Here is an 18,955-nt window from a genome sequence, read left to right as displayed (position 1 = left end):
TTTTCCAGAAAGACTTTTTTTCTTTTTCTTGAAAGCATAATTTACCTGGCACACTACTTTAGACTTAGAAAATAGATTTCATCTAGGAAAAGGTTGGCTGACCTATCAAGGATAGCTCTAAACTAGGTTCAATGGGAGCAGGTAACAAAAGCCCACATGCATATTGACCTGAGAGAAGACTCATAATCCGGGAAGAGCATGGGCTCTTAAAGTAGGAAAAAAGGTGAAAAAAAGTGAACAGAGAGAAATCAAATTTGTATTTTAGATGTCTGTATATTAATGCAAGAAATATGGGAGAAATCAGAAAAGGTGAAATTCTAGTTAAGAAATAACTATGACAAAGTCATCATCACTTGTTGGGATAATGTGTATGACTGAAATCTTGGTACTGAAGCTTCTCTTCCTTTGATGCTCATAATTATCTCAGGCAAGACACTTAACATCCCCTACCCTGACCACCCTCCTTGAGTCCTGTGTACTAGATTTGTCAGATTTTATTGCAAACTTTTTCGGACCTCTGTACTTATGTCAGTCTGTACTGGAAATGTGATAGATCTGATGAAGTGGGTCTGTCCCACAAAAGCTCATCACTGAATAAATTTTGTTAGTTTTTAAAGTGCTACATTTGTGCTGTTTTATTTCATTAAAATACAGACTAACACGGCTACCTCTTTTTTGGTATTGAAGGGTACAGTTTGCTGAGGAAAGTCAGGCAGAGAAACAAGAGAGACACTGTTGCTTATATAATTAAAAATGTGCACTTGGACTAAGGTTGAGATAGAAATGGAAGACAGACTTGCTGCAATATTCTGGATAAGGAGAAAAGGGTAAGAACTAGAGAAATGTCATGGTAGTGGTCTACTACAAACCACCTAACCAAGAGGAAGAGAGATGACTTTTTTTAAACATTAACAAAATTATGCAAAGCAAAGGATGCGGGAATTCAATTTCCAAAAAATCTCTTGCGAAGATGACACAGCAGAGTGCAGATTTATCCAACAAATTCTTGGACGACATTGGAGACAATTTTTAGTTCAGAAAGGAAAGAGGATATTCTAGACTTGGACAAATAGCAAGTAACTGGATTGGAGTTTCCAAACGGAAGGCATCTTAGGTGAGAAGAATCGTGAAATGATGTGTTTGTGACTCTAAGGAATGGTAGGAGGGACAAGAGCATAATAAATATGATGGAATTCAAGCATGCAGACTCTAGCAAACACAGGGAGTTAGTTGGGAGGTAAGATCCCTTTGGAAACTATTTTAAGGGGAAAAACACTTCAAAAGATCAGTTTTTGGAGACATTATTAAGGGCACATGAACAAAGTATCCCACTGTAGAAGGAAGTATGGCAAGAGATCAACCTGGCTTAAATAGGAGATGTGCAATTATCTGAAACAACAAATAAATAAATCAAATATAAAAGTTCTACAAAAAGAAGCAACTTGGGTCAACTTACAAAGGATGAATATAAAGACACAATTACACAGAGACAAAATTAGAAAGGCTAAGCCACAAAACCACCTAGAGACATAAAGGTAACAAGAAAACATTCTACAACTGTATTAGAAGCAAGAGGAAGACCAAAGAGAGTAGGCCTGTTACTGAATGATTGGGGGGCAGGGAGAGAACAGAAAATGTGGAAATGGCAGAAGTGCTAAATGACTTTTTTGTTTCCACTTTCACTGAAAAGGTTAGTAGGGACTGGATATTTAACGCTATTGTAACCCTTCTGCCAGAAGGGGTCAGCAGCAACTAGAGCCGGGTTCAATATCTACGAGTTCCTTCTCATACATCTCACACAGAACCAGCTTGAACCCCAGCCCAGTAGCCTGGGAAATTCACACGCCCCTGGGCGCCTTGGAGAGGCAATGCTTCCCCACTCACAAGCACAGAGTCTGAGTGTAGGAAAGAAACTTGAAATGAAAGAGGCAGAAAATTCATATGGCATTAGCTTGGGAAAATACCACACCTAGAGTTCCTAACCAATCAGCACATAACTGCCCCAGCTCAAAATGGATTGAGCAGTGTCTTTTGCCTCTCAGGCTCATTAGTTCAATACTGCAAACAGCCAATCCACACACCCAAACTTTCCTCCTATCCCCCCTTTCAAATGCCCTGCTTACAACTCGGTCCCGTCTGTGCAGGCCCTGACACATCACCCTGATGCATTCCCTCACTGAACCTGAGGCAATGCCACCTTTATGCTGATCTGGCATTCGGCTTGCTCCCACTTACTCTGCCAGCTGCCCCACTGCCTGTCGTGCCTGCCGACCATCTACTATACCTCCTACCAGTTGTCTGCTAGTCGCACCTGCCGTCCATCCACTGTTCCTCCTTCCGGCCGTGCGACAGTTGCGCCTGCCTTCCATCCACTGTTCCTCCTACCAGACGGCCGACAGTCACTCACTGCAGTCTTGTGGGTTTTGCTATAGGCAAAGCCCTGTGATTCCAGCTCTCAGTGATTTCAGCTCATAGTGGCATTCAGCTCTGGGCCTAGCCACAGTATCTCAGTATCCACCAAGGTAGATTCTCACTGAAAAACTGTAGACCCATCTTTAGGTCTGCCTTTGAACAGTGTGTGCACGTGCACGTACACAGGAGGGTGGAGGGACATTAGTCAAACCAGTCTTACAGCTGTATAGCCAAAAGACTTCCAGCCAGCTGGTTCAACCACTATGCCTCCCCGCTTTCACTCTCACAATGCTTTGAGGGAGGGAGCCCTCTGTAATCCATATCTTACACAATAGTGATAACTGCCCTGTACCCCCACAAAACTTCAAGCATTGTTGAGACTCCACAATTCTTACACTGGGTGACATCATAAATTGTGACTTTACAACATGTTGTTTAAAACAGACAAGACTTCCTCGTTTTGCCTGCTCCCATCAGGCTTTGTTTACAAGGTATTTTATATGCACACCTTTGTATTTTCATGCAAATGATCTCTGCAGGACACATTCCCCAACTCCTTCAGCAGTATTGAGCTCCCGCTGGCACATTCCTTACAACTTCCCTGCAGCCAAGAAGTTGTCATCCCAGCAAATCACACTTCTGACTACACCATCCATGTGAATTTCTTTCTAAGGGTCTGAGAAAGCCCACTATGGTTTCCATAAGTCTGTGCGCCAGGTGTATTATATCCCCCCCAACCACTCCAGGTGCCTCATAGGCTTATTTACAGGCTTTATAACTCTGTCTTGCCTATTGAGTGTGGGCATAACAGGGGCTGTGGGAGCCTCTTGTGAGGACAAGAGCAAGGGGGGCCCTTATGAGGATTCCCTTTGTAGTGGCATAGGCCCTTGTATCTCTTGCTCACACAAAGGGATGTCCTGGGCATCAGCGACACCATCAACTTGCATATCATCTCCATCCACTAATTGAGGTGTATCTACACATGCTTGGTTCTCCTCCAGACTGTCTGTAAATGGGACAAATTCTTCACCCAAGTCTAGTCTTGTTGTGGGAGGAGGGTTTCCAATCGGAGGGCCTAAACACCTCTGCCCTAGGATTTAGCACTGAAGATGTTGAACTTTCCCCATGTTCACTTGATAGGATCTGGTAGGATCTGGTTCCCATTCTAAGATGCTCCATGGGAGCCCCATCCTCTTCAGATTCACTTTCTAAGGTGCTGGGTATGGGTAGATTAGCCCCACAGTGCCCACTGCCTGTGTTGGGTAGTGGATGTGGCCTTGGACTCTCTTTTCGCCCTGGTCCCCTGTCATACTCCCCCTCAGAAAGGACACCAACCCATTCTCCCACAGGCAGTAAGAGATTTCTATGTACTGTCTTCATTGGCCCTGATCCATCCTCAGGTTTAATCCTGTAGACAGGCAGGTCCCTAAGTCTTTCCACCACCAGGTAGGGTGTTGCCTTCCACCTATTAGCAATCTTGTGTTTGCCAGCAACACCTAGATTTCGCAGCAGATCTCTATCTCCAGGCTGGAGCTCCCACATGGCTAGATGCGATTGCCACACTGGCCAGAAGGAAAATTAATTCAAATCCCCAGACTTTGTTTCCTACCTTCCTGCTCACCTGAAGAGCAGCAGTGGTGAAAGTGGCCAGAACGGACATATTCGGGGCATTGGGGGATACGTCTGGAGACCAAAAAAGAAAATAGACATAAAGTAACGCTGCTTCCACAAAACCATTAATTCGACCTTTTAAATTCTAAATTGGTGTTACACTGCATCGGAGTGGTGGGGTGAGAAAGTTGACCTTAGCTGCCCTTAAAATTGACCTAGTGGTATTTGCAGTGAACACGGTCACATTGTAAAATTTAGTTATGTGACTAAAAATTGACTTTATGCTCTAGTGTAGGCATAGCCTAAGTAGGAGTATTGCAGGAAGAGATCTGGGGTAATTGTGGATCACAAACTAAATGAGAGTCAATAGCGTAACACTGAAGGAAAAAAACATCCTCCTGCGATGTAAGCAAGACATAAGTAGTATTATTCTACTCTACTCTGCGTTGAGTAAACTTCTTCTGTGCTCACTCTGGGGCAGCACATTTCACAAATGATGTGGACAAACTGGAAAAAGTCCAGATAAGTGCTACATAAATATTTAAGTATCGGAGGGGTAGCCGTGTTAGTCTGGATCTATAACAGCAACGAAGGGTCCTGTGGCACCTTATAGACTAACAGAAAAGTTTTGAGCATGAGCTTTCGTGAGCACAGACTCACTTCATCAGATGCTCCTGATGAAGTGAGTCTGTGCTCACGAAAGCTCATGCTCAAAACTTTTCTGTTAGTCTATAAGGTGCCACAGGACCCTTTGTTGCTGTTATAAATATTTAAGTTCTAGAAAACATGACCTACCAGAACAGTTGAAAAAACTGGGTTTGTTTAGTCTGGAAAAGAGAAGACTGAGTGGGAACAGAACAGTTTTCAAGTCCACAAAAGATTGTTGCAAGAAGGAAGGAGAAAAATTGTTCTGCTTAACCTCTGAGTGTAAGGCAAGAGTAAAGGGCTTGAATTATAGCAAGCATCCTTAAGAACAGACAAAGGAAAAGCTCTCTTTCAGGAAAGTTAAGCACTGAAATAAATTACCTATGGTGGTTGCAAAATCTCCATCAGTGGAGATCTTTATGAGCAAGTTAGACAAATGCCTAATCAGGGATGGTCTAGACAACATTTAGTCCTGCCTTGAGTGCAAGAAACTGAACTAAATAAACTTTTGATGTTCCTTCCAGTTCCATGAGTCTAGCCTTGGAATTCTTTTCTGTAATTTCGCCCACCTCTCCTAAGTCGTTTTAAAATGAAGATAAAACACATCATGCTATTGTTGCACACTACTGTATACATTACACATATCTACAGTTGAGATAAAGCATTTTGAGTTACAGTAACAATGGAGAGTGTTAAAAGGGACATAGTAGCAACATTTTACTTGGTTAACATTACATTGTTGTGGAGTTAAAAGACTGGCATTTTAGTTCTTCACAATCAGATACCCTGGCAAAATTTATAGGTTAAATTTGGATTCAATTTTCTACTCCCAAGTTAAGTATGAACTTGTTACCCTGCTTTTATAGCTAGAACCACAGGTTCACCAAAGTCCTGTTTTGCAATTCCATTTTGCTCTATTATAATACTCTCTTATTAAAACACCAGAAACATTCATTCAAAAAAAGAAACCAAGCACGTATTTTACAGATGATTTCCACAAAATACAGACAATTTTCCAGTGACCTGGAGTAACTGAAGAAAATATTTCTAATATACACACCGTCATCACCTGAACTATAATTGAAGCACATTTTAAATTAAGTGATTTTTCTCTCATGGTGAATGTTTTGCTTGGCAACCCAGAAACAGAAAGCGTGTGTGAACATATACAACATGAACAGATGCAGTACAAGCTTCAGCTAGAGAGGAGAGGGTAAAACGGAGTCCAACAACAGCTTCTCCTACCCATAATATCCTTCCAGACCAAAATTGAGCTGGTCTTTCAACTATGGCAGCACTTGCACCCAGGTGAAAATTCCCCTACCCACATCAAGGGAGCTTGGGAGAAAACAGCAGAAAGGCACCAGAGACAGACAGACATTGGGAACGAACATTCTGAGCAGAGGCTATTTGGTCCTTTCGACAGCTTAACAACTTTCTACAATTTTAACTGGACTTTGTGCCCTGGGCTGATCAGCTGTTTGCTCCAACTATTCTGCTGTTGCTCCCACTCCCTCACAGTCTCCTCACCTCAGCTTCACTCCACACCGTCTCCTTTTACCCATTTCTCCCCAACACTGTTCCCATCAATTGCATTTCCTTCTCCTTTTTCTTTTCTATATCTTATGCCCTCTGAAATAAATACATACACCCATGCACAGAGGCAAACACACAAACTGGCAGAAAATATCATATTAAGGGCCATCATGTTGTTCACTCTGCTTGTGTTTTGTTCCTTCCCCACCTGGTCTCTGTACTGTTTATATGGATTGTAAGCTCCCCAGGCGAGCACAATAGGACCTAAGGCTCATGTTTTAGGCACTACTATGACATACACATTAAATAGCTTTCTAGCAAACAAACCTCAGCAGTTTCTGTAGGGACTGCTACTTGGGATGAAAGGACAGCTCTGTCTCCATGTCCATCCTTGGTCCTTTTGCTCAAACTACTAAAAGGCAGCTGCCACTTGCAATGGTGGCTTTTGCAATCTGAAAACCTGCATGAGGGACTGAGATCACCAACTCATTTCACATAGGTGATCAAATAGCCATGATTTTGGCAATAACTTTTGGCAACTGCCTACTCAGATCATCATCAAACCACCGAGCTAGATGTGAAAGGCCCTATCAAACTACCCATCTCCCGAGCCATCCAGTTCACAACATATGATTAATTTTGCTTTCTAATTATATATCAAGCTTTTTAAAGGTGTTCATACTTTTTTTGAAACTGTAGAAAGTCAAACAAACATTTAACTTCTTGAGAGGACAGTTCTCTTTACTTTGCCACTAACAAATACAATGAAAGATAAAGGAGCAGGCATAGAGTTTAAAAAAAATAGTATATTTTGTTTGAAATAAGATGCTTCTAAACAATTAGAAGAATTATGTTCTATGTATTCCTTGCTTTTGAACTTTACTCTTCTAACTCATAAAAACTCATGGAAAAATATTAATCACAAATTTTACAAAGAAATCTTTTCCCCTTAGCATTAAAGCTTCTTTTTCACGTTCATACAACTGGCAGAAAATAAGCAATATCAACACAGTACAATTATTTACTTTCATGAACAAAGTTTCCTTACATTTTCAGTTCTCTCAAAATTCAATTTTACATAAAGGATAAATTACACAGTACCATTGGCACTATTTTAAACATTTTTTAGACATGAGCATAGATGATAAAACAACCAAAAATAACTACATTTCAGGGAGGATAATGAGAGCTAGATGAAAAAACCATGAAAACTCACTGCAGTAGCTAATATGGGCTTTCATGCATTAAGTATAAATCAACACTAGTACTGCAGACATACACATGAGAAGATAAGACTAGCTCTCCTACAGAAGCTATATATGTTATATCTGTGCTTTACTAAAATTTCAGTGATTAAGAGCAAAATTGTCATTTATAGCATTGTGTTCAGCGGTAGTCTGAAAAGAATGTGCTATTAATAACCTCATTATATTTACTGGCTTTTAGAAGAAAGGAATAAAAGCTACAGATAATTGTGCAGTAAGGAAGGACAATTTAGGATTTAACTCAGAAGATGGAACAGTCAGATAGACCATCTATTATTATTCTATGCAAAAAGTAATGAGGTTATGTTCCAGAGTCAACTAAATATATAGTAAATGGAAAAAAGTGTTTATCAGGTTTAGAGGCTGTTTTTTGCTTGGCTTGTTAATAAATGCAGTCAAAGTTTTGCTTGTAATGCATTTGTGGTAAACAAAGGCCTTCAAAGAAATCTACAGAGCAATAACATTGGTAATATTTTAATAACCTCATATTTTATATGCAATGTATTACATATATTAGTATCTCATTTTTAACAGATTTGTTTGCATGTCCTTTTACTAAAAAAAAAGTTGCTCACAGTCAAATATTTATCCCCTAATTACATACACATGCAACTGATAATGACAAAATAAAAATCAGAATGCCAGAATAAAAATGCCTCATTTTTATAAGAATGAAACCCACCCAATGCTTGTCAAATAATAGCGGGCTTTACACACCACACAAATCAATTCATTAAGGTTTAGTGGCGGGGGGGGGGAGAGAGAGAACAGATACGTATTTATAGACATAGCACATAAAGGTCTATCTGCTAATGACTAATGGTAAAGACAACAATCTTTGCTCTCATATCTTCTAGCCTGGACTAATCCCCACTGCAAATCAACTTACCAAATCCCTGTGTAACACCCAGTTAGCATGCAGGTAGTGAATACCATCTAGGATCTGATATAATAGTGACTTCACCATTCCCCGAGGTAACTGAACTGGTTTCTTGTTTGCTTTAGAAGCTCTGTGAAACTTGATTATGTGCTGGAAAAGAAAATACCAACAGTAACAGGAAAAAATATAATGTTTTGATCTATAACATTTTACAAAAAGGAGACACCTCCTATGATTCTTTATACAGGCTTGCCATTTGCTCTTTTGCTCTTTATTGTTATACATTCTTAAAACGTTATGTAAATGTTAATTATTACAATAACAACAGCATCTAAAGTATTGAGATACATAGTTATTTTCTGATCGGAATACAGTAGTCCCAAGTTATACGAGGGTTGCACTCCCACTCACTCTGGCATAACTGAAACTTCACATAAATTGGGTGAGTGGCTTTCCTCCCCTCGCATAACGCACATTCTGCAGCCAGGGAAGCAGCAGAAGCACCTGGAGCTCCTTTTCAAAGGCAAGTCCTGGGACTGGGGGGCAGTTAGCGGGGCTAAGCCTGGTGGTGGGTTGGGGCTGTGGGCAGGGAGGTTAAGCCTGGGTGGAATAGGGCTGCAGGGAGGGCGGGTGGGGTGGAGTTAAGCCAGGGCCATGTGCATGGGGGGGCTGAACCAGAGCCACATGGGGATGGTGAGCCAGAGCCATGCAGGGGGTTTAACCTGGGGACAGGGGTGGTGAGCTGGGCTGGGGAGGGGGGGCGTGCACTGAACCAGGGCTGCACCAGGAACGGAGGGAGCAGGATTTTGAGTTGCGATTAACTCGCATTAATGTGAGTTAAATGGAACTCGGTATCATGCAATTCGAGGGTTTACTGTAATATGGAATTTAAATGATAGGCATTATCCCAAACAAGTTTTTTTTACATAAATTACCTCAGTATTTAAGTAAGATATTACCAGTCTAAAAATCAGTTTTAAAAACCATTTCTTCAATCTCCCATTGCAATTTATCCTCTTTAGATGCTATTTATTTCTTGCACTTCAGCCAAATAATAAAACCAGTCAATAGTCCGTATCACTTTCAGGTTCTCTTGCATTAGTGCAATAAAATATTTGAGCTTTAATCATTGTGAATACAAGTTCAACCTCTTTAGTTTGGCACCCTTGAGACCTGACTGGTGCTGAACAAGAGAATATGCCAATTGACAGAAGGTCAATATTGTCCAACAGCATTACCTACAATTCCACTGCTTACATGGCTCTTAGAATACATTTAGGGGTAAATTACAGCTAAATAACAGCACAGAACACTGACAGCTAGGATTGGTGGTTATAAACAGACTTTATGGGACCATGGGAAACTTGGGCACACCCATGACAGGTGATCATCTGGCTAACTAAAAATCATGCCAGATTACATATGTTGCCGGACAAGAGAGTTCTTGACTAGAGACATTCGACTTGTACTTGCATCAAACTTTTTCCCGCAGAATTTTAAAAGCTCTCTTTTATAATAGTTTGACTGGAAATACACATGCATACATATACAGTTATTTGCTTCCACCCTGCTGAAAAAGCAACCCCCAAAATTAATACTTGTTGGGAGAAACCATGAACATTGGTATGTTCACAATCTGTCCATCCGAAGTTAGCAATACTTTCGTAAGTCACAGGTAGACTGTGACTGAGTACATATCCAGAACCAGAACTTCAGACCACCAAGCCTCACAGTCTAGATTTTACCACTTCCAACAGGAGAGGCTGTGTCATGGAATTAGCTACCTCTTGAAGTATTTTCTCCTTTCTACTAGAATTTTAGGGTTAGAGATTACCTCTGTTACATATTTGTACACTGCCTCTCACACCCATGCCTGGCTCAACTCTAGACACTACCATAACATAGCCCAGACTTGTTGTTCAGGTACCATCATGAAGAAGATAAAACTGTGAGGGAATCCAGATTTTTATATAAAATGCAAGAGACCTAAAGCTGGGTGTTGCTCATGTGATGCCAGCATTTGGGTAAACATTTCCTAGATATATCTATCCAACACAATGCTCTAAGGCAGGGTTTCCCAAACTTTATATAGTTGGGACCTGGTTTTTTTCAGTACCTCTTTTTGCGGCCCAAAAATATAAACACATATTAAAAAAAAAAAAAAAGGAATAGATTTTCACTGTTTATTATTTATTCGTAATAAAATAGTACAGTGATAATTAGTATATAGTAAACCCTCATTTTACACATCTTCACATTGCACGAAACTCACATTAACGTGAGTTTCGCACAATGTGAAGCTACTGGGCTCCCAGCCTGCCTAGCAGCCAGGCAAGTTAGGAGCCCCTTCCCCTGCCTTCCCAGAGCAATGTTAGGCACTACTCTAGGAAGGTAGGGGAAAGACTTTTAGCTTGCCTAGCTGCCTGCCACTACAGGCAATCAGGCACGCTAAAACCCACTTCCCAGAGCAGTGCGGCTAAACTCCCTGCTGGCTCACCACCCCCAACTCTTCTGTCCCATGGCCCCAGCTCACCTCCCCCAATGAGGGGCCCCAGCCACACGACTAGGGCTCCCCTCCAATCCCTGTGCCCCAACACCCCCCCATGCCTGGTCCCAGCTCACCCACCCACACACCCCAGTTCAACCCCTCCCTGCACCCAGCTCACCCCCGCCCCCCCCCGACCCAGCTCACCCCAAATATGCAGGACTCTGGTTTCCTGCCCCAGACACTCCTGTCCTGGAGTCCCAAGGAAGCAGCGGCTGCAGGCACCCCCTGCCCTCCCAGGGCCCCATCTTATGCAAAATTTAAGGTACGTGAGGGTTGCGTAAAATGGAACCCTCGCGTACCTTGAGAAATTACAGTATTTTCAAAGGACCGGTATTTTTTACCCCACCGCAAGAACTGGTAGTGGGCTGCGAACCGCACTTTGGGGAACACTGCTCTAAGGGAATTCAAAACTTTATGAGCCATTTTTTAAAAACTCACCTTCCAAGCTACCCCATTCAGCCAGTGCACTTCACCCGTTAGTTTGAGATACAGTGGTTTATATCAGAGACTTTCCTTACAGCCCAAAGGATGACCAACATATTTCAACAAAAACTACAGCAAACTAAAATACTGAAGCTCTTCATAAAAATCATGATTAGAAAGATATGTACTATATCTGAATAAATGTTACAGTAATTTTCTTGACATTTCAGAATGTAGGCCTAAATCCTATTCCAGAGAAGAAAATATTACATAGCATTTGCTGCATTATTAAAGCATAAAACATCTTTCGCCACACAATTGTTTGTCAGTTGTAGTACACTTATATTATCAGTTTGTGTTCCAAAACTCAAGCAATTCACCTTACCCAGAGGTCATGTTCAGCATAGTCAAAGAGAAGCCACACTTTCCTGTCAGCATGAGACAGAAATACCTTTTGCAAAGAAATGACGTTTGGATGCTTGAGCTCTCGAAGCAGCTGCAAAACAAAGAAAATCCATTGTAAAATACCTGTGCCACCAGAGACAGGAACAGGAGCAGAACTCACCAAATAACGTATCTGTAATTTAAAACCCTACAAAAGAGCCTATTTAAACACACACACACCTTCAAGATCCAGGGTGAATTGATTCAAAATCAAGGTGATTTAAACCATTAATTTAAATCAAGATTTAAATCACCACTTCATTTTGGAGTAAGCCCCACTGAACTCACTGGCACTTCTGTTTTTTGAGAAAACTAGTACACCTATCCCTCAATTTATGAATGTAATTCATTCCATGAAAACTGTAAGGAGAAAATTCATAAATTGAAAATGAAATTCCCATTAATTTCAATGTAAAAAATTCTGACAGGATCCCCAATCTCCCCTCACCCCCCACCAAAAAAAAACAAAAAAAAAAAAAAAAAAACCACTCAATTTTTCCCATATGTTACAATACGATACAATCATAAAACTAAGAACAGCACTACTTTGTTGCTTTGTGATATTTATTACCACTAGTCAGTTCTTAGATAGTGGTCAAGGTGGCAGCATTGACACAAGTTCCAAGGGATCATCTGCGTCATCATCTCAAACAGCTCCATAGTGACTCAGCCTCCTTAATTGGGGCTTTATCTTGAGCTTTTAAGATAGATGGTTGAGGATCACCTGACAGTGATGAGGGTTCAGGAGGAGATGATGAGGTTGAGGGTTGGGGGAAAAAAATACAGTATAAGTTTGTACTGCAGCCCTCTTTTTCCTGTTGTACAACTCCTGATAGCATCGAACAGCTTCATGAATTTGTCGCTTGCATGCTGAACTCTGTTCTAAGTTTGGGTCGTTGTCATTGAGAATTTGTGTAACTGCCTCCAATGCAACGAAGAATTCTGAGAGTGTTTTAGAGTCTAGCATGTTTTGTGGTTCACCCAATTCTTCCTCCTCCTTTTCTGATAACTTTTCAGAATCCAGCTGAATTAATTCTTCATTAGTCAATTCTTCACCGGGTGACAACAACAGGTCTTCATCATCATCATCTGCGTCTACCTCATTGAATCCTGTTTGAGTTGCACAACAGAATCTGAACGTCTGACGGTTTTCAGGTATCTAAAAGGGTGTCATAAGGAGGAGGGTGAAAACTTGTTCTTCTTGGCCTCTGAGGATAGAACAAGAGGCACTGGACTTAAACTGCAGCAAGGGAGGTTTAGGCTGGACATTTGGAAAAAGTTCCTAACTGAGGGAGATATTTAAGAACAGGTTAGATAGATGTCTATCAGGGATGGTTTCGACAGTACTTGGTCCTGCCATTGGGGCAGGGGGCTGGACTCGATGGCCTCTCGAGGTCCCTTCCAGTCCTAGTATTCTATGATTCTATAGCCATCTTGACAGTGCAATTCTTCCACAACTGCTTAGCTGTTGGTTTGATATGATATAATATAACTGGAGATACAAATCTCCTAGAGCTGGAAGTGACCTTGGAAGGTCATCTAGTCCAGTCCCCTGCCCTCTTGACAGGACCAAGCACCATCCCTGATGTCTATTTGCCCCAATGCCTAAACAGCCTCCTCAAGGATTGAACTCACAACTCCAGGTTTAACAGGTCAATACTCAAACCACTGAGCTATTCCTCCCATGTGCACTACCTCATCACCAGTTGCAGACAGTAAGCTTTAAATGTAGCAATGACCCTTTGATCCATTGGCTTAAGGATGGAAGTGGTATTTGGGTGCAAAAAAAACAAAAAAAAACAAAAAAAACACAAAAAAACACAAACAAACACACATTTGAATGTTATTGGCGCAGTCTTCATCATTGATAGGGTGACCAGGAGCATTATCAAGGATCACCAGACATTTTATCTTTAGCACAACATTTAGAGATAAATGATGAAAGGTAGCTTATATAATCAGCAAAAACCTGCTTTGTCACCCATGCTTTTCAATTAGAATGCCAGAATGCAGGTAATGATAGTTTGTTTAAGCCTTTAAGTGCCCTTAGAGTTTCTGAATGGCAGACAAGGAGAGGATTCAATTTTACACCTCCTTCCAAATTTCTACCAAGTAGTAATGTCAGTCTATCTTTCAAAGCCTTGAAACCTGTTGCTTTTGTTTTTTCCTTTGAAATAGAGGGCTGAGAATGCACTCTCTTCCAGAAAAGCCCCATTTGGTCAACACCGAAGATTTGTTTTGGAGAATATGCACCTTCATCAATTATTGGTTGCAATACAGCTGGGAAAATGTTAGCTGCCTGAATATCAGCAGATGCTGCTTCTCCAATATCAATGCATTTTAATGAAACCATGACTTGCTTTGGATGTTATTTTGGTGGCCCCAGCTTGCCTGTCTCCCTCAGCTTTCTTCTTCAGCTCCTCAAACAAAGAAAGGGCTTTCTCCCGATGAGGAAGAAGCTCAAAAGCATGTTGTATTCATTATGGCAGTTGATCCAATGTATTAAAAGTCTCTCAAGTTTACCCATTATTGCATCCCTGGCCTGTGTTCTTCAATGCAACATTTAGCACCACAAACATAAGTTTTTACTATTTCTTTTACCTTTTCTTTCTGCTTGAAGATTGTACATGCTGTCGAGGCTGCCAAGTTCACTACCAAACGTGTCTTTTGATTGCTGGCCCTCTTCAATTCTTTTAATAACTTTAAGTTTGGTAGCCACGGATATTACTTTCCTTGGTTTCTTGGCCTTAGTGACAGCTCCTGAACAAACTTTTTCATGTCTACGACTCCCAAATATCAGACATCTGAAGATAAATATCACTCTCGGTCAAGACAACACAAACACAACAAAATGCATGAACCAACTGGGAAGAGCTGGGTCGCTGAGGGAAATGAGTCAGTTTCACACTGCATAACACTGTATTCCTCTGCGTTTGTTACTTATGAAGCGGATGCTTGGATGAAGGTTGATTCTTTGTAGGAAAAAAGTGTGTTTGTAAATTGAAAAAGAGCTATAAATTTATGTTGTACTGAAAATTCGTAAATCAAAAGTTTGGAAATTGAGGGATAGGTGTACAAAATGAGGTTCCATTGAAAAAGCTGAATTACGCTGAAGTAAAATAGGGAATAGACTTATGGCATCACCTTTATGGTCTGTTGCCATGATGTTCCAAAATAAGGGGCATTTATTATGCAATAAGAAAATGACACTCAGTGGCAACTGGCAAGTCAAGGTTTGTCTTACTGCAGTTTTCTGTATTGCATATATGACTGATAGATTCTGAACACAGTTAACTAATTAAACAACTAAGCTAAACTTCTTTTCTAGCACATCCAATACAGGAAACATCTTGGAAATTTACATGTCAAATCACTTATACTGAAAGGAATATGGAGAGTTTTGAAGGAGAATAATGCATTGCAAACCAAATTAAGTTACTAACCAGTTGATTCATTCAGCCATATCAACATTATTTTCTCCCACCTGTCAACTCACTGGCCAAGGATGGACAGGATCATGGAATTTGTTTCAACAGAGCTGATTAGCGATAACTGTACTTTGTTAAGCTTTTCTATTCCAAGTTACTACAAATTATTCACAAGGTACACACTGGCAAGCAAAGAAGTACAGCAGAAATGTACGTGACTTGATGAGAAGCATTTTGGCAATGTCCCTTTTCTGCTGCAGGGAGTTCCAGTCACGGAGCACTTCATATCAGGGCCATAGCAGACATTGCTCCAGCTGAGGGGAACAGCCAAGGCAACCCTGAGGCACAGAGTTCCTGGTGAAACTTGGCTAGGGGTGGGACCTCAGTGATTTTATCCCTTTGCTGTTTACTGTGTGTGCACATACTGGCTCAACACCTCTTTTACCGATCTCATGGGGCTGAAGTCAAGGCTGCCCTGGTTACTGATTTCTCTAGTTTCCCATGTCTAAACACAGGTGCGAGGGCTGATATGGCTATCTTGTGTTTATGTTTACAGGGTCCAAGGCTGTAACACAGGGATGGGAACTTGGTGGTGCCACCAGAATGGAAGTTTCCACACTTGCTCACTGAGGCCAGTAAGCTGCTCTTTAAAGCTTTTAGGCCTGCAGACAAGTCTGTTAGCATGTTACATGACACTAACAAGCAGTTGTCCTTATGATATTTCATTCCTGCAACTAGGCCCTTCATCATCATCTTGCACTGTTTATACTTGACATTTTCCCTTTTCATCCAGGGAACAAAGCTATGACGGTTTTCTCTGTAGCAAAAGCATGGGGGAATGCAGGAAGTTTTGTGAGCTAGATGTCTTCCCTTTTTCTTTTGAGTCCACTCTACTATTTCCTTCTATGCTATGCTATCTCCATCCTTTCTTATTGTCTCTCTGTCTTAAGATGATGTCTTAACTAACTCCTCTACCAGGCTTGGTCAAGGTCCACCACCACATTAGCGCAGAACAAAAATAATCCTACACAGCTTGTGTCTTTCTTTTCACATGTTACTTGAAAGTCTGCTGAGAAACCAAAGTTGAAAGCCCAGAACTTTCAAATAGTAGCAGATGGGCTGAACAAACTAGAGCTATTAATTCATTTTTATGAGCCTGTAAGTGTATATAGGGGGGTTGTGATGAGATATAATGGTAATTTATTTCTAAATGAGAAATTTAGTATTTTATTGATTTTAAAAAGTTAAAAGATCAGACTTAAAAATGGATTTTATCCAGCCTGTTGAGGCCTTGAATCCACATACATACACACAAAAAAAGTTTAATTTTTTTTTAATTTTTTTTCCTACTAAAAGACTTAGTTATGAACTTGAAATCAGATTGAAGCTGGGTCACTTGTCTCTAGTAAAATAGGGCCACCTAAATCTAAGTATAATTTTTTGAGCACTTACCTCAATTAAATAGTAACAGACAGGAAGTCGCGCTAGTCTATACACTATCAAAACAAAAAGCAGTCAAGTAGCACTTTAAAGACTAGCAAAATAGTTTATTAGGTGAGCTTTCGTGGGACAGACCCACTTCTTCAGACCATAGCCAGACCAGACCAGACTCAATATTAAGACACAGAGAACCAAAGGAGGACAAATCAGAAAAAGATAATCAAGGTGAGCAAATCAGAGAGTGGAGGGGTGCGGGGGGGGGAAGGTTAAGAATTAGATTGAGCCAAGTATGCAGACAAGCCCCTATAGTGACTCAGAAAGTTACCATCACGATTTAAACCATGTGTTAATGTGCTGAATTTGAATATAAAAGCCAGCTCGGCTGCTTCCCTTTCCAGAACGGTGCGATCATTCTTCTTCAGTAACACACATACCTTTAGGTCATTGACAGAATGCCCCATTCCATTAAAATGTTGACTAACTGGTTTGTGGATCTGGAGAGTTTTGATGTCTGTTTTGTGCCCAATAACCCTTCGTCTAAGGGAGTTAGAAGTCTGTCCAATATACAAAGCATCTGGGCATTGTTGGCACATGATGGCATATATGATGTAGAGGAGCATGAGAAAGTGCCCGTGATTCTGTGAGTAACCTGGTTAGGTCCAGTGATGGTATTCCCAGAGAAGACATGTGGACAAAGCTGGCAGCGGGCTTTGTTGCAGGGAAAGGTTCCAGGACTGGTGTTCCTGGGGTATAGACTGTGGCTGCTAGTGAGGATCCTCATGAGGTTGGGAGGTTGTCTGTAGCAGAGAACAGGCATGTCACCCAGGGCCTTCTGGAGTGTAGCATCCTGATTAAGGATAGATTGTAGGTCTTCAATAATTGGTTGCAGTGGTCTGAGCTGGGGGCTGTAGGTGATCAGCGGTGTTCTGTTCTTGGCTTTTTTGGGCCGATCTTGGAGTAGCTGGTCTCTGGGTATTTGTCTAGCCCTGTCGATTTGTTTTTTACTTCTCCTGGTGGATAATTCAAGTTTATGAATATTTGGTAAAGTTCTTGTAGTTTTTGGTCTCTGTCAGTTGGATCAGAGCAAATGCGATTGTACCTAAGAGCTTGACTGTAAACAATGGATCTAGTCACGTGTCCAGGGTTTAAAGGGGGCTTTCATGAGCTGCACCAGCATCAAATTCAGGTCCCATGGAGAGACTGTTTCCTGGACTTTTCAAGAACTGGACAGTCATGTTATGAGCAAAGACCTACTTGCCCCGGAATGGAGGGTGAAAGATTGATATGGAGGGCAAATGGACCTTAACTGATGTAAGGGACAAGCTCTGGAACTTCAGATGCATAAGGTAGTTCAGGACTGACTGCATTAAGGCCTGCTCAGGCCTAGCTCATCAAGGCCATGGCCCAATATGTGAATCACTTCCATCTGGCCAGGTAATTTGCCCTAGTGGAGGGCTTTCTACTGTCCAGTAGGACCTGTTGGATGCAGGCTAAACACTCCTGCTCTTCAGCGATTAACCATACAGTAACCCACGTGTAAGGTGCAACACTGCTAGCTTCAGGTGCATGAGCCCAGTGAGAATCTGTGACAGGCAATCCAGCTAAAGTGATAGCTACATTAGAGTCATCACAAACAGGTTCAATCAACATGCCAAACCAGTGCTGGCAAGGCCAAGATGAAGCTATCAAAATAACCTTGGGCTTCTCATGCTTGAGCTTCCTGAGGATTCAGTGCAGTAACAGCACCAGTGGGAAAGCGCACAACAAAGCCCTCTGTGACAAAGTCCCTTGTCAGCCTCTGTGGGTCCCTGCGCTTCCTGGCGGATCTGTGCTACCTCAGAGACTCACGGAGGGCCCCCTTTTGCCCAGGCCCTTCCAAAAGGCAGGGGTCTCCACTTAGCGAGCCATCCTCATCGTAGGCAGGACCAGTACAGGGAGAATAATACCAGTCCCCTTGCAGGCCCGCGCCTGCTCCAGTACAGTGATCCCTCAGGGGAAGGGTGGGGGGAGTCCAGACCCACTCTCTATCCTGGACTCCGGCCCAGGGTCCCTATGAGAACAAGAGGCAACTGGCAGGACCTTTACCCCTGCCCCAAAGTAGTAGCCTCATCCTGGGCCACTTCGCCCACCACATCCCCGTGGTACCTTTTCGCTGTGCTCCTGCTCCTGCTCTCGCTCTGCTCCTCTGGTGCACCTCCTAAAACCTCCCTCCCGCCCCGCTACCAGATGGGGAGCCTTTTATAGGGAACACAGGGCCTATCTGACCAATGAAGGTCTGGGCCTAGACAGGGAACAGAAATGCACTGGCCCACCACCCAGTATA

The 18,955-nt window shown here is 41.8% G+C and overlaps 1 protein-coding gene across 6 annotated transcripts in view; it reads right to left on the bottom strand.

The window, feature by feature from the left end:
• Positions 1–18,955, bottom strand: part of CDK8 (cyclin dependent kinase 8) — a 181,643-nt gene that overhangs the window by 71,061 nt on the left and 91,627 nt on the right. For 3 of the 6 annotated variants that reach the window (XM_074985692.1, XM_074985700.1, XM_074985706.1), the window contains exons 3-4: positions 11,706–11,816; positions 8,359–8,499 (exon numbers count right to left, since the gene is read on the bottom strand). In XM_074985692.1, coding sequence (XP_074841793.1) covers positions 8,359–8,499; positions 11,706–11,816 — 252 coding nt within the window. Of the gene's footprint in view, positions 1–8,358; positions 8,500–11,705; positions 11,817–18,955 lie in introns of those variants that run through there. The other 3 variants (XM_074985712.1, XM_074985728.1, XM_074985720.1) reach the window with 3 other exon arrangements.

The sequence above is a fragment of the Carettochelys insculpta genome, chromosome 1, assembly GCF_033958435.1.
Source record: "Carettochelys insculpta isolate YL-2023 chromosome 1, ASM3395843v1, whole genome shotgun sequence".
NCBI classification, from domain to species: domain Eukaryota; kingdom Metazoa; phylum Chordata; order Testudines; family Carettochelyidae; genus Carettochelys; species Carettochelys insculpta.
This window is presented reverse-complemented; position numbering and strand designations above follow the sequence as displayed.